Source organism: Astatotilapia calliptera, chromosome 2 (genome assembly GCF_900246225.1).
Source record: "Astatotilapia calliptera chromosome 2, fAstCal1.2, whole genome shotgun sequence".
Taxonomy (NCBI): Eukaryota; Metazoa; Chordata; class Actinopteri; order Cichliformes; family Cichlidae; genus Astatotilapia; species Astatotilapia calliptera.
The window spans coordinates 5278056-5289712 of NC_039303.1; the positions used below are offsets into that span (position 1 = coordinate 5278056).

The following is an 11657-nucleotide window of genomic DNA, read 5'->3' on the forward strand; positions in this document are numbered from 1 at the left end:
TGAATGACAAAAAACAGAACAAAAAAAAAAAAAAAACAAAGAAAAAAAAAGGGCGCTGTTCAGCTCTAAATATGAGATAGCTTACTGTTCAACAAAAGAATGCAACAAAGTCTATTTCATGACAGCTTTTGTGGACACTCTCATTATGCCTAATTTATTGCAAAAACACAGCGCTTCATATTCGACATTCTAAAAATGAAAAAAAAAAAGTAGTGGTTACTGCTTGAGGAGAGGCAGCATGAACAGACTCTTTATACACCAGATGCACCCTCAAGTGAATAGGGACATAATCAGTGAGATGTCCCTCCCAACACACCCTCCCTTTCAACTCCACCATCTGGCTGACGCTACAGGTGGTTTAAAGAGAAGTCAAAATATTTCAGCTATCTCTTCTTTCCCCCAAGCTGTGTCAGTCCACATCTGTCACCGATCGGCTTTATTATCAGTCATTTTAACAATAATGACATCATTACAACAAATGTGAAAGCATTTGTGTGGCTTTTTTTTCTTTTTTGCAAATAAAAGAAAAGTACACATGCCCATGTTTAGATATCTGTCTTGACTCCCTCACATATGATGAATTGATTTTCAAACTACAGTATAGTATTATTGTTCTCTTAGCAGCAGAATTGTGCTAGTTTGGCTTAACATACCTACAGACAGCATTTGGGTTTGACTTTATGCATGTTGCATGAAGTGCTAAATTAGTTAGTCTTTTTTTGACAATTTTTATGCTTTAAATAACCGGCACTAAAATAAAAGCAGTGAAAATGCAGGGAAAGATTTTTTTATAAAGACGCACACAATTTAATAAATAATGGAGAAAAAGAAAATATTCTTTTTTGCCTTTCAAAGGTGGACTTGCATGCTTGAATCTCGGGACACAAACTGATGGTTGGACTCTTTCAGGATTGTTTGGAAGCAGATGGAATGAAGCAGCCAAAGCATTAAAGTACTATCGCTGTGTTTGACCGTTGATATGATATTCATTTTATAACACGCTGTGTTAGATTTATTCCAAATGTAATGGGACCATTGACTGTTTTCTACAGTCAATGAATGGGACTCAAACGTCCTAAAAACTTGTGCTAATCCATAGAATTTTTTCCCAAAAGCCATAAGAATTGCAAAATCTGTAAAAAGTCTCCATTTCATTTCAAATCACTGAGGAGAACCAAACTTATTACATTCTCATCACTGTCATGAACTCCACCTGTTTTTTTAAACTTAGGGAGTCAGAGTCAAGTCAGAGTTACTTGCAACCATAACAATGAACTTGGTTGTCTGATTTCACCCAGCACCAACCAAAAATCTTCAGCAACCAGTCACCAACATTCTGAGAACAATGTTTCCCTAGCAACCGGTTGCTAGCCAGTCTCGTGGCCAATGTTGAGTGATAACTTCTAAACACAGACACAATTGTTTCTTAAGAAAACAGCACTGCAGTGGAAAAATAGCAATGATTATACTTCAAAGAACTTGTTCTGGCTCCTTAAGAGTCACCACTCATGTTATGTAGTGTTATACAAGTTCATGCAATCTTTATTCGTTTCTGGCACACTGTTCATTTTATTTTGACATTCTACCGGAAGTGCTACTTCTCATTACTTCCTGTCTAACGGGAGAAGGACAGTTTGCTACTCCTGTGCCTGCCTATGCTACCTCTTAAGCCAGCACAGTCTGTAAGTTGGCAGTATTGTTGTGTTTTATGTTAGCACTAACTGCCGTGTGTTGTTTGTGATATTTTGAGGAAGCAAATTGACTCAATGATGTGCTTTATTAGTCATTAGCCTAAACGCTAATTAGCGCTAGCTAACCGCTAACGTTAGCTTGTTAGCTTGTTTCGTTCTGCTTTGCTTTGCATAGTAACAGGTCATAGCATCTTCTAATTGTAAGAATGTTTGCTTATATTAGCTCACATGGGATATTTTGTGTTTGTTTACAGTTTTACCATTCATCCATTCATGTATTTCGACAAAGCCATGCTATGCATCCAATCAAATAAATCCACCAGAAAGGAACAACGGTGTGGTTTTTCTACATGGGATGATGGTTGTCTGTCTGCCTAGTTAAGTGCGAGGGCAGAACAGTAAAAAGACTGGCGAAACGGCTACTTCAGGAGGCAGTCTTCCAGACATCTGACCCAGACGCCACTATGCTGTCAGCAGAGGAGGAGCAGCTGGAGGTACGGTCCACCTGCTCTGGATCTACATCCAGATCCCGCAGCTCACTCGCCAAAGCAGCAGTCGAAGCACGGGCAAAGGCCGAAGCAGCACGCGCCAGAGCAGAGTTTACACGACGGGAGATTGAGGTGAAAATGAGGCAAGCAGAGTTAAGTGCTACATTAGAAGCACTAAAAGAAGAAAAGGAAGCAGAAGCTGCGCTCGCTGAAGCCAATGTATTTGAAGCAGCAATAGCAGAGGAGGTAAGCGGGGAAATGTGGTCATCTCGTGTGTCAGAAAAACAATATGGGGAATCACGACAGGGTCAAGAGAACTCACAACCAGCGCTGAACTCTCACGCTCTACTCCAGCTTCCAGCTTCAACCCAGTCATACAGACTACAGAGTTATCTTGGATATTCTTCACCAGAGCATCGCAGAGAAGACTTGCCGGACCCCAAACACTTTACGCCGATAAAACAATGTGACATCAGTCCAATCCCCGATCCAGCCACTTCACCTCAATATGTCCCACAGGTAAATCAACAGGACATCAAATATGAGATTGGCAGCCATCTGACACCAGCTGCTGATACCCAAGAAAAATGTGGCCAAAGGTATGTAAGTACCACACCGCAACCTATGAGCTTTTCCCCTTACACTCCACCTTTCCAGCCAATGCAAATCAACAACGGGAACAGTGACTTTGCTAATCTCGCTAAGTTTCTGGCAAAAAGAGAATTGGTGGCAGACGGTCTGACAAAGTTTACGGACAGAGCAGAGGACTACTGGGCATGGAGAGCTTCTTTCTGTAACGCTATTGAAGGGTTAAGCTTAAAGCCTAGCGAACAGTTAGATTTGCTCACCCGGTGGCTTGGAGAAGAGTCGTCTAAGCATGCCAAACGTATACGCTCTGTCCATCTCAACAATCCAGCAGAGGGCCTACGTCGAGTTTGGACACGGCTACAAGAATGTTATGGCACCCCAGAGGCTATTGAGAAGTCGCTCCTTGACAGACTTGAACGCTTTCCTAGAGTGTCAAACAAAGACCCCCAGAATCTCAGAGAACTTGGCGACCTACTTTCTGAAATTGATGCAGCCAAATCAGACGGCTCTTTACCTGGGCTAGTGTATTTGGACACATCACGTGGCATTGCCCCGATAGTTGATAAGTTGCCAACAAATCTTCAAGACAGGTGGATGTCAGAGGGGACTAAATACAAGCAGAGACATGATGTATATTTCCCTCCATTCTCATTCTTCTGTCGCTTCATACAAGATGAAGCGAAAATGAGAAACGACCCCAGTTTTAAGTCTACTGTATCAGGTCCCACATCCTATCCAACAACTCACGACAACCACTATACAAGATTTGCCAAGTCAAGACCGCCTGTTGCCGTCCACAAAACAGAGGTAAACAAAACTCACAAACCAAACTTAGGCAGCACGAGTGAGTTCACAAACAAACTGTGTCCCATCCACAAGAAACCGCACCCGTTAAAGAAGTGTAGAGGTTTCAGGGAAAAGACACTAGATGAGCGTAAGGCATACCTCAGGGAACACAACATCTGTTTTAGGTGCTGCAATTCCTCAGCTCACCAAGCTAAAGACTGTAAGGAAGAGATTACTTGCCTAGAGTGCAACAGCAACAAACACGTTGCAGCGCTGCATGCAGGTCCAGCTCCATGGACACAAAACACAAAAGCTCAAAACATTGCCCCAGACCAGGACAGGGAGGAGCATGGCGGGGAGAGTAGCCTAGACTTGGAGACTAGCTCAGCATGCACTCAAGTTTGTGGGGACTTAGGTGGGGGGCGTTCCTGCTCCAAAATATGTCAAGCCTACATTTATCCAAAGGGGCATCCAGACAAAAAGGTCAAGGTTTACGCTATCATAGATGACCAGAGCAATAGGTCATTAGCGAAGTCAAATCTTTTCGACACCTTTGGCATCCCAATGAGCAACCTAGCGCCATACACACTTAAGACATGTACAGGGGTTTCCACTACAAATGGCCGCTTAGCTGAGAACCTCTTTATACAGTCTGTTGATGGCCAGTTCAGCTCTCCTCTGCCTTCTTTGCTCGAGTGTGACTCACTCCCAGACAACAAGAATGAAATACCAACGCAAGAGATTGCCCTAGCCCATCAACACCTCAAACACCTAGCAGATCATATGCAGCCCCTAGACCCTGAGGCTGACATTATGTTGCTGTTAGGCCGAGACATAATACAAGTGCACAAAGTGTATGAACGAGTGAATGGACCAGTCAATGCTCCATTTGCCCAGAGACTTGCACTTGGGTGGGTTATTGTAGGTGATGTATGCCTAGGAGGAGCCCATAAGCCAGCCATCATAGGCACATACAGAACGAGTGTTCTAGAGAACGGGCGTCCAAGTCTCCTAACACCCTGTCAAAACAGCTTTCATGTCAAAGAGCAGTCACACAACAAATCCTGGAACACTCACAGTTCATGTCAAATAGGGAAACACATATTCCAGCAAAGTGAAAAGGACGAGGAGCTAGCCCCTTCCTTTGAGGACCAAGCCTTTCTAGAAACTATGGAAAGAGACTTTTACCAAGACGATGCAAATAGCTGGACAGCTCCACTTCCTTTCCGTACACCGAGAACCCACCTCCCAAACAACAGAAACCAAGCACTCAGCCGCTTAGAGTCGTTGCGCCGCACATTAAATAAACGCCCTGAGATGGAGAGACATTTTATGGATTTTATGCAGGGGTTGTTTGACAGGGATCACGCCGAACCAGCACCAGCTCTCGAAGAAGGAGAAGAATGCTGGTATCTGCCCTTCTTTGGCGTTTATCACCCGCAGAAGCCCGGGAACATCAGGGTGGTATTTGACTCAAGTGCTAAGTTTCAGGGAGTGTCCTTAAATGATGTGCTGCTCAAAGGTCCAAATATGAATAACAGTCTGATTGGGGTGCTCATCCGTTTCAGAGAAGAAACGGTGGCTGTCACAGCGGACATACAACAAATGTTCCACTGCTTTCAGGTGCGAGAAGACCACAGGAACTTCCTCCGGTTCCTTTGGTACCGCAACAATGACCCAAGAGAGCCAGTTGTCGAGTACAGAATGAAAGTGCACGTGTTCGGCAACAGCCCCTCTCCAGCGGTGGCAATTTTCGGTCTGAGAAAGGCAGCACACCTGTTCGACACACAGCACTATTCTGAGGCCAAACAGTTTGTTCAAAGACATTTCTATGTCGACGATGGACTCAAATCCCTCCCTACTGAGTCAGAGGCAATTAAGCTCCTCAAAGACACACAGGAGCTGCTCGCTGCGTCCAACCTGAGGCTCCACAAAATAGCTTCAAACAGCCCAAATGTCATGAAAGCATTCTCTACTGTAGACTTGGCAAGCGGGCTCAAGGACATAGATTTCAACACAGAGTTTCCTCCAATGCAGAGAAGCTTAGGAGTATGTTGGGACATTGAAGGCGACACCTTCACATTCAGAGTCTCTCAAGCCGAAAAGCCTTACACGAAAAGAGGTGTTCTGTCCACTATCAACAGCCTTTTTGACCCGCTGGGGTTTGCAGTGCCAGTGAGCATCAAGGGGAGGGCACTGTTGCGGGAGCTGACAAAAGAGACTTGTGGGTGGGATGAGACTCTTCCAGAGGGCATGTTTAAGGAGTGGTCAGAATGGAAGAATGCTCTCAAACAACTCGAGCAAATCCGTATCCCAAGGCCATACTGCTCCTTCTCCTTTCTTGGTGCGAAGCACAGAGAAATCTGTGTCTTCTGTGATGCATCAACCCAGGCTGTTGCAGCCGTGGCTTACCTGAAGTTAACGAACAAAAATGGTGAGACAGAGTTTGCGTTCATATTCGGGAAAGCCAAACTTGCCCCCAAGCCCGATCTTACCATTCCCAGGCTCGAGCTGTGTGCATCGGTGTTAGCGGTGGAAGTTGGGGAACTAATCAGAGATGAAATGGACATTCAGATTAGTAACATGCGCTTCTTCTCCGACAGCAAAGTCGTTCTTGGCTATATCTACAATGAGGCAAGAAGATTTCACGTTTTCGTGAACAACCGGGTGCAACGCATCAGACGAGCAACAGTACCAACTCAGTGGGGCTATGTACCCTCAGTGCACAACCCGGCCGATCACGGATCCAGATCTCTACCTGCCGAAAAACTGTTGTCCAGCACATGGTTGAAAGGGCCGGAGTTTCCCTTAAAGCCCTTACAGAGCAACTCATCAGGTACATTCCAACTTCAAAACCCCGACTCAGACATTGAAGTTCGTCCCTTGATCACTGCCACCATTCAAACATCATACCCCTGTTTAAAGACTGCAAACTTAGAATCTTTCTCCAGCTGGCAGTCCCTTACCAGGGCAGTTGCACGTTTGGCACACATTGCACGCACCTTTAAGGTAAAGCAATCAGGCGGACAATGTAAGGGATGGCATATATGTCATGAACTCACTACCTCAGATTTTGAGCAAGCAAGAGAGACGGTTATAAAAGCAGTCCAACAAGAAAGCTTCCCAGAGGAGCTCAAACAAATAGAGTCAAGGAAGGACATCCCAAAGAAAAGCCCTCTCTTAAAGCTTTCTCCCTACCTTGACAAATCAGGCCTCCTGAGGCTTGGCGGACGCCTTCTTCATTCTGACCTTGAGTCCGCAGAAAAACACCCCTTGATTATGCCGCACAAACACCATGTAACTAACCTGTTAATCCGCTATTACCATGAAAGGGTCAGGCACCAGGGGCGTCATCTTACAGAGGGTGCTTTAAGATCCGCAGGTTACTGGGTCTTAGGAGGTAAACGCCAGATCAGCAGCCTCATTTACTCATGCGTAGTTTGTCGCAAGCTAAGGGGAGTAACACAGTTCCAAAAAATGTCAGATCTTCCTGCAGAACGCCTTAGTGCTGAGCCTCCATTCTCTTACGTAGGCATAGATGTGTTCGGGCCATGGTCTGTTGCCTCTCGTCGTACTCGGGGCGGACTTGCCAGCAGCAAACGATGGGCAGTGATGTTCACCTGCATGAGCACAAGGGCAGTTCACCTTGAGATCATAGAGGGGATGGACACGTCTAGCTTCATTAACGCTCTCCGCAGGTTCTTTTCAGTCAGAGGACCTGCAAAGCAATTGAGATCGGATTGTGGAACTAACTTCACAGGAGCCTCCAGGGAGCTAGGGTTTGACAAAAGGATTCCTTGTGACCCACGTGTTAAATCCTTCCTAAATGATCATGGATGTAGTTGGGTCTTCAACCCTCCCTACTCTTCTCACATGGGGGGCAGTTGGGAGCGGATGATAGGAGTGGCACGTAAGATATTAGACCCCCAGCTCGCTCAACTTGGTTCCAGGCCCCTCACGCACGACGTCCTGATCACCTTCATGGCAGAGGTGGCCGCCATCATCAACGCACGGCCGCTGGTTCCAGTGTCAAGTGATCCCGATGTTCCGTGCATCCTTACTCCCGCCACACTCCTCACGCAAAAAGTTGGTGCACCTCCAACACCCTTAGGTGACTTCGGGGAGAAGGACCTCTACAGGCAACAGTGGAAAAGAGTTCAGAGTCTGGCCAACTCTTTCTGGCATCGCTGGCGTAAGGAGTACTTATCAACACTGCAATGCCGCCGCAAGTGGCATTTCACCAGACCAAACCTGCAGCAGGGGGATGTGGTCCTCCTGAAAGATCCTCTCGTGAAGAGAAATCAGTGGCCCATGGGGGTGATTGCAAAGGTTCATCCTAGTAGTGACGGACTTGTCAGGAAGGTAGAAGTCAAGGTGGTGAAAGATGGTAAAGCCAAAGTTTACTTTAGGCCAGTCACAGACGTTGTTCTTCTTGTATCAGCTGCTGTGCAACAAGTTTAGTTTGGGTACAAGTGTGACATCTTACCGATGTCAGGCGGGGAGTGTTCTGGCTCCTTAAGAGTCACCACTCATGTTATGTAGTGTTATACAAGTTCATGCAATCTTTATTCGTTTCTGGCACACTGTTCATTTTATTTTGACATTCTACCGGAAGTGCTACTTCTCATTACTTCCTGTCTAACGGGAGAAGGACAGTTTGCTACTCCTGTGCCTGCCTATGCTACCTCTTAAGCCAGCACAGTCTGTAAGTTGGCAGTATTGTTGTGTTTTATGTTAGCACTAACTGCCGTGTGTTGTTTGTGATATTTTGAGGAAGCAAATTGACTCAATGATGTGCTTTATTAGTCATTAGCCTAAACGCTAATTAGCGCTAGCTAACCGCTAACGTTAGCTTGTTAGCTTGTTTCGTTCTGCTTTGCTTTGCATAGTAACAGGTCATAGCATCTTCTAATTGTAAGAATGTTTGCTTATATTAGCTCACATGGGATATTTTGTGTTTGTTTACAGTTTTACCATTCATCCATTCATGTATTTCGACAAAGCCATGCTATGCATCCAATCAAATAAATCCACCAGAAAGGAACAACGGTGTGGTTTTTCTACATGGGATGATGGTTGTCTGTCTGCCTAGTTAAGTGCGAGGGCAGAACAGAACTGTTAAAAAAAACAACCTCTGTTTAGTACAGAATGAACTCTTTTGAACCTGGAAACCAGCTGATATCCAGAAAATGCACAAGTTCAAAACACACTGAATGAGAGAGCAACTGGAGCTTATGTACAAGGAAACAAACGAGACACAAATATAAAGGAACAAAGCTTTTAAGCTTCCTGTGTGATCCTTTAAAACTATCCTGTATATCCACTACATTTACAAAAGGTTGAGAAAGTGTTACACAATCATATAGAGCCACACACAAGATTAGATTGACTGAAACTAAATAGTGTCCAGAGGGGTTCTTTATCAAAATCTAAAGGAGGAATAGCGGAAAGAGAGGGAAGACAAAGTGAGACTTTGAGAGGAGAGAGGAAGAAGCAATGAGTGAGAGAGAATTTTGAATTTCTGCCTGCTACAATGTGAAAGTTATCTCTCTATTAGCATAAAATTACAATGGCGGAGGGTTGCCTCTGCTTGAGGGATTGTCTGAGATCAGCTTAATCTCCAAGTGCCAGCAAATCTGATGACTCTTCCAAAGTTTAATCATGCCACGAGGGCAAGAGAGGACCTGACGAGTACCAAATGACACGCTGGGGTATCCACTTCAACAAACTGGTTTCTTTATGAGGGCCTCATGATTCCTGGATGTCTTGCACAACAGGACATCAAAGTTTTAATGTGTCTGCTGGCCACAGACTGCCCCTATAAATGTTGCTTCCACGACATTAAGTGACACCTTTTGATTTTTTTTACTTGTAAGAAAGGCCACTGGATATAATATATTGTAGGTTTTATACTGAATAAGGATTTTTCTTTTGTTACCACTGAATGCATTTCTAGGTGTTCAAATGTCATCAAGGTTTGCTTGCAGTACCTTTGACTTACAGCTTTAACCCACGTGTCAACACTGCCTTTAACAGATCACAAAAGTAGCAAGGATTAGTTTAAATCAATGAGATATTTCAACTTTGGCTGTCCCAGATCTTACCTAAAGCATATTTCCTCCTCACCTCGCAGTGCTGTGTGGCCTTGACAGAGCGTTGTAGTGTTCTCACCTTGAATCAGCTCTGACTTTATCTTCAGGCATTAACATCTGTAACGTGATTGATCAGGACACTTACAGGGTGTGCTGTATTTTTCAGGTCTCGTGGGGTGTTCTTTTGTGCATAATTGCTGTGCATGGACTTGTTCGCAACCTCTGGCAGTGAATTCCGGTCAGAAGCCTCTTATGTCATCAATATAAATCGCATGGCATTTTCATTGTTTTTCCCCATACGGTGATATTTAGTGACAGACTTCTTAAGTATTCTCTTCTGTCAAGCAATAAACCCAAATGGAAAGTATATTGGAAAAGGTCTGCGTTTACTTAAAAAAGCTAAATTGTACATTGTTCTGAAAACTATAAACCTTATTCCCTGGGAGGCTTGGTAATCTACAAACAACATACTCAGTCCAGATTATTCATTTGTTTTGTCAGCATTGCTGCTGAACTGTGAAGAGTGCTTCCTCTTTATTACTAACATGGCACACCATTTTATTTTCACAAACAGTGCCACGGAAGACATTTTCAGAGTGAACTAGCTACAATGAACTCCCCGATGTGGCACATCACTCCATTCCTATTATTTTTTTCTTATCAAGAGCCTAATTCCTTATTTGCTGCTCATAATTGCATGTTAATCAATGCAGTCATTTATGGAGAGGCAAAAACATTAAAGCTGTGAAGAGAAACTGACATTTACATTTAAGGTATTACGCTTCTGTTCTTACAAAGAAGAACTTAGAAAATGCACACAATGTGAATTTATCACAGCTAATTGTCTTTTTCTCAGTGCTTTGCAGTTCCATTAAGCCAGAAGTGGAGTTACATCAGAATTATCTACAGACAAGTCCTCATGAATCCCTTCTTTCTTTCTGGATGGGGATTCTTAGTTTGCATTCAAGGTCCAGTAAGACATGTTTGATCTTTACAATACAAGTGCCAGTAAAAGTTAAGCTTGAAGATTTAAATTCACTCTAAAATTCATCCTCTGTCTCCGAGAACAATACCTCCATAAGCTCCAACACTTTGTGCACTTCAGAAGCCTTAAAACTGTGGCTTCTTTGTGCTTAAAACAAAGAAGTTCCTACTTTCTTTCAGGTTTTGGAGGGCAATATCAACAGAAAACCTCTAAAGAATTAGGATAGAAACTCAACAGAAAAATTCACCTGAAAAAGTTTTGACCTTTTTCACTCAAATTCTACTGTAAAGTTGTTGAAACAAATGACTGTACGGTCTGTGCCTAGACAAAGCTCGTAAAAAGCACAGAGAGTAAGCGAATGTGCCCCGTCTTATCATCTGCTGCCACTGCACAGATTAGTGCTGAACGGAATAGAAAAAGGTTGTGAAGGAGGAAAAAAAAAAAAAAGAATAAAAGCTGCTCTCCAGTATTAGAACAGACAGTTGCATTAGCTTTCTAATAAGAAGAGACAGAGCAATACTGAGCTCTGGAAAGGGAGAGAGAAGCATTTCCTTACTACTCGCAGGGTCCCCCACCCTCCAGTTCTCACCCACCCATTGTGCTTTCTCTCCACCCACATTTTCTCCTTCATCCTTTCTGCTTAAATCAGATAGTGGTGGATAGCAGGGGAAGCATGTCATAGGTTTAACTCATACAGTATTAATTATACTTCCATCCCCTGACCTCACTTGTACTGATAATCTACTTCCCACAACCCTGCTCTCTGAATGGAGGCTCTTATCGTTACTAAAGCTGAACCCTTTAGCATCTCCTGCACTCGGGTGCCATGTGATCCCCTTTGTCCTATAGGCCCCGATGATTTATGAGGCTTCCAGCTGGAATTCATGGTAATATTCTAGATGTGTCAGGCAAGGCAAGGAAAACTCCTCCTCACTTTTTACTTAGCAGACTGACTGCATTAGGGTGATGAGTCTGCAGTCCTGAAATGGTGCTCATTTGACATGCAGTAGCTACATCGTACAGCCCA

The 11657-nt window shown here is 44.0% G+C and overlaps 1 protein-coding gene across 3 annotated transcripts; it reads left to right on the plus strand.

Annotated features, from left to right (window-relative positions):
• The first annotated feature begins 1461 nt into the window (after positions 1-1461).
• LOC113030709 (uncharacterized) lies at positions 1462-8666 on the plus strand. 3 transcript variants are annotated; one of them, XM_026182394.1, is made up of 3 exons: positions 1462-1682; positions 1946-8258; positions 8522-8666. In XM_026182394.1, the coding sequence occupies exon 2, from the start codon at positions 2156-2158 to the stop codon at positions 8012-8014; it is 5859 nt and encodes a 1952-aa protein (XP_026038179.1). In that variant the 5' UTR covers positions 1462-1682; positions 1946-2155; the 3' UTR covers positions 8015-8258; positions 8522-8666. The 3 variants fall into 3 exon arrangements, with proteins under 3 accessions (XP_026038179.1, XP_026038187.1, XP_026038172.1); XM_026182402.1 differs by lacking the exon at positions 1462-1682 and having other exon boundaries at positions 1695-2425; positions 2534-8258; XM_026182387.1 differs by lacking the exon at positions 1462-1682 and having other exon boundaries at positions 1695-8258.
• The last annotated feature ends 2991 nt before the right edge of the window (positions 8667-11657 follow it).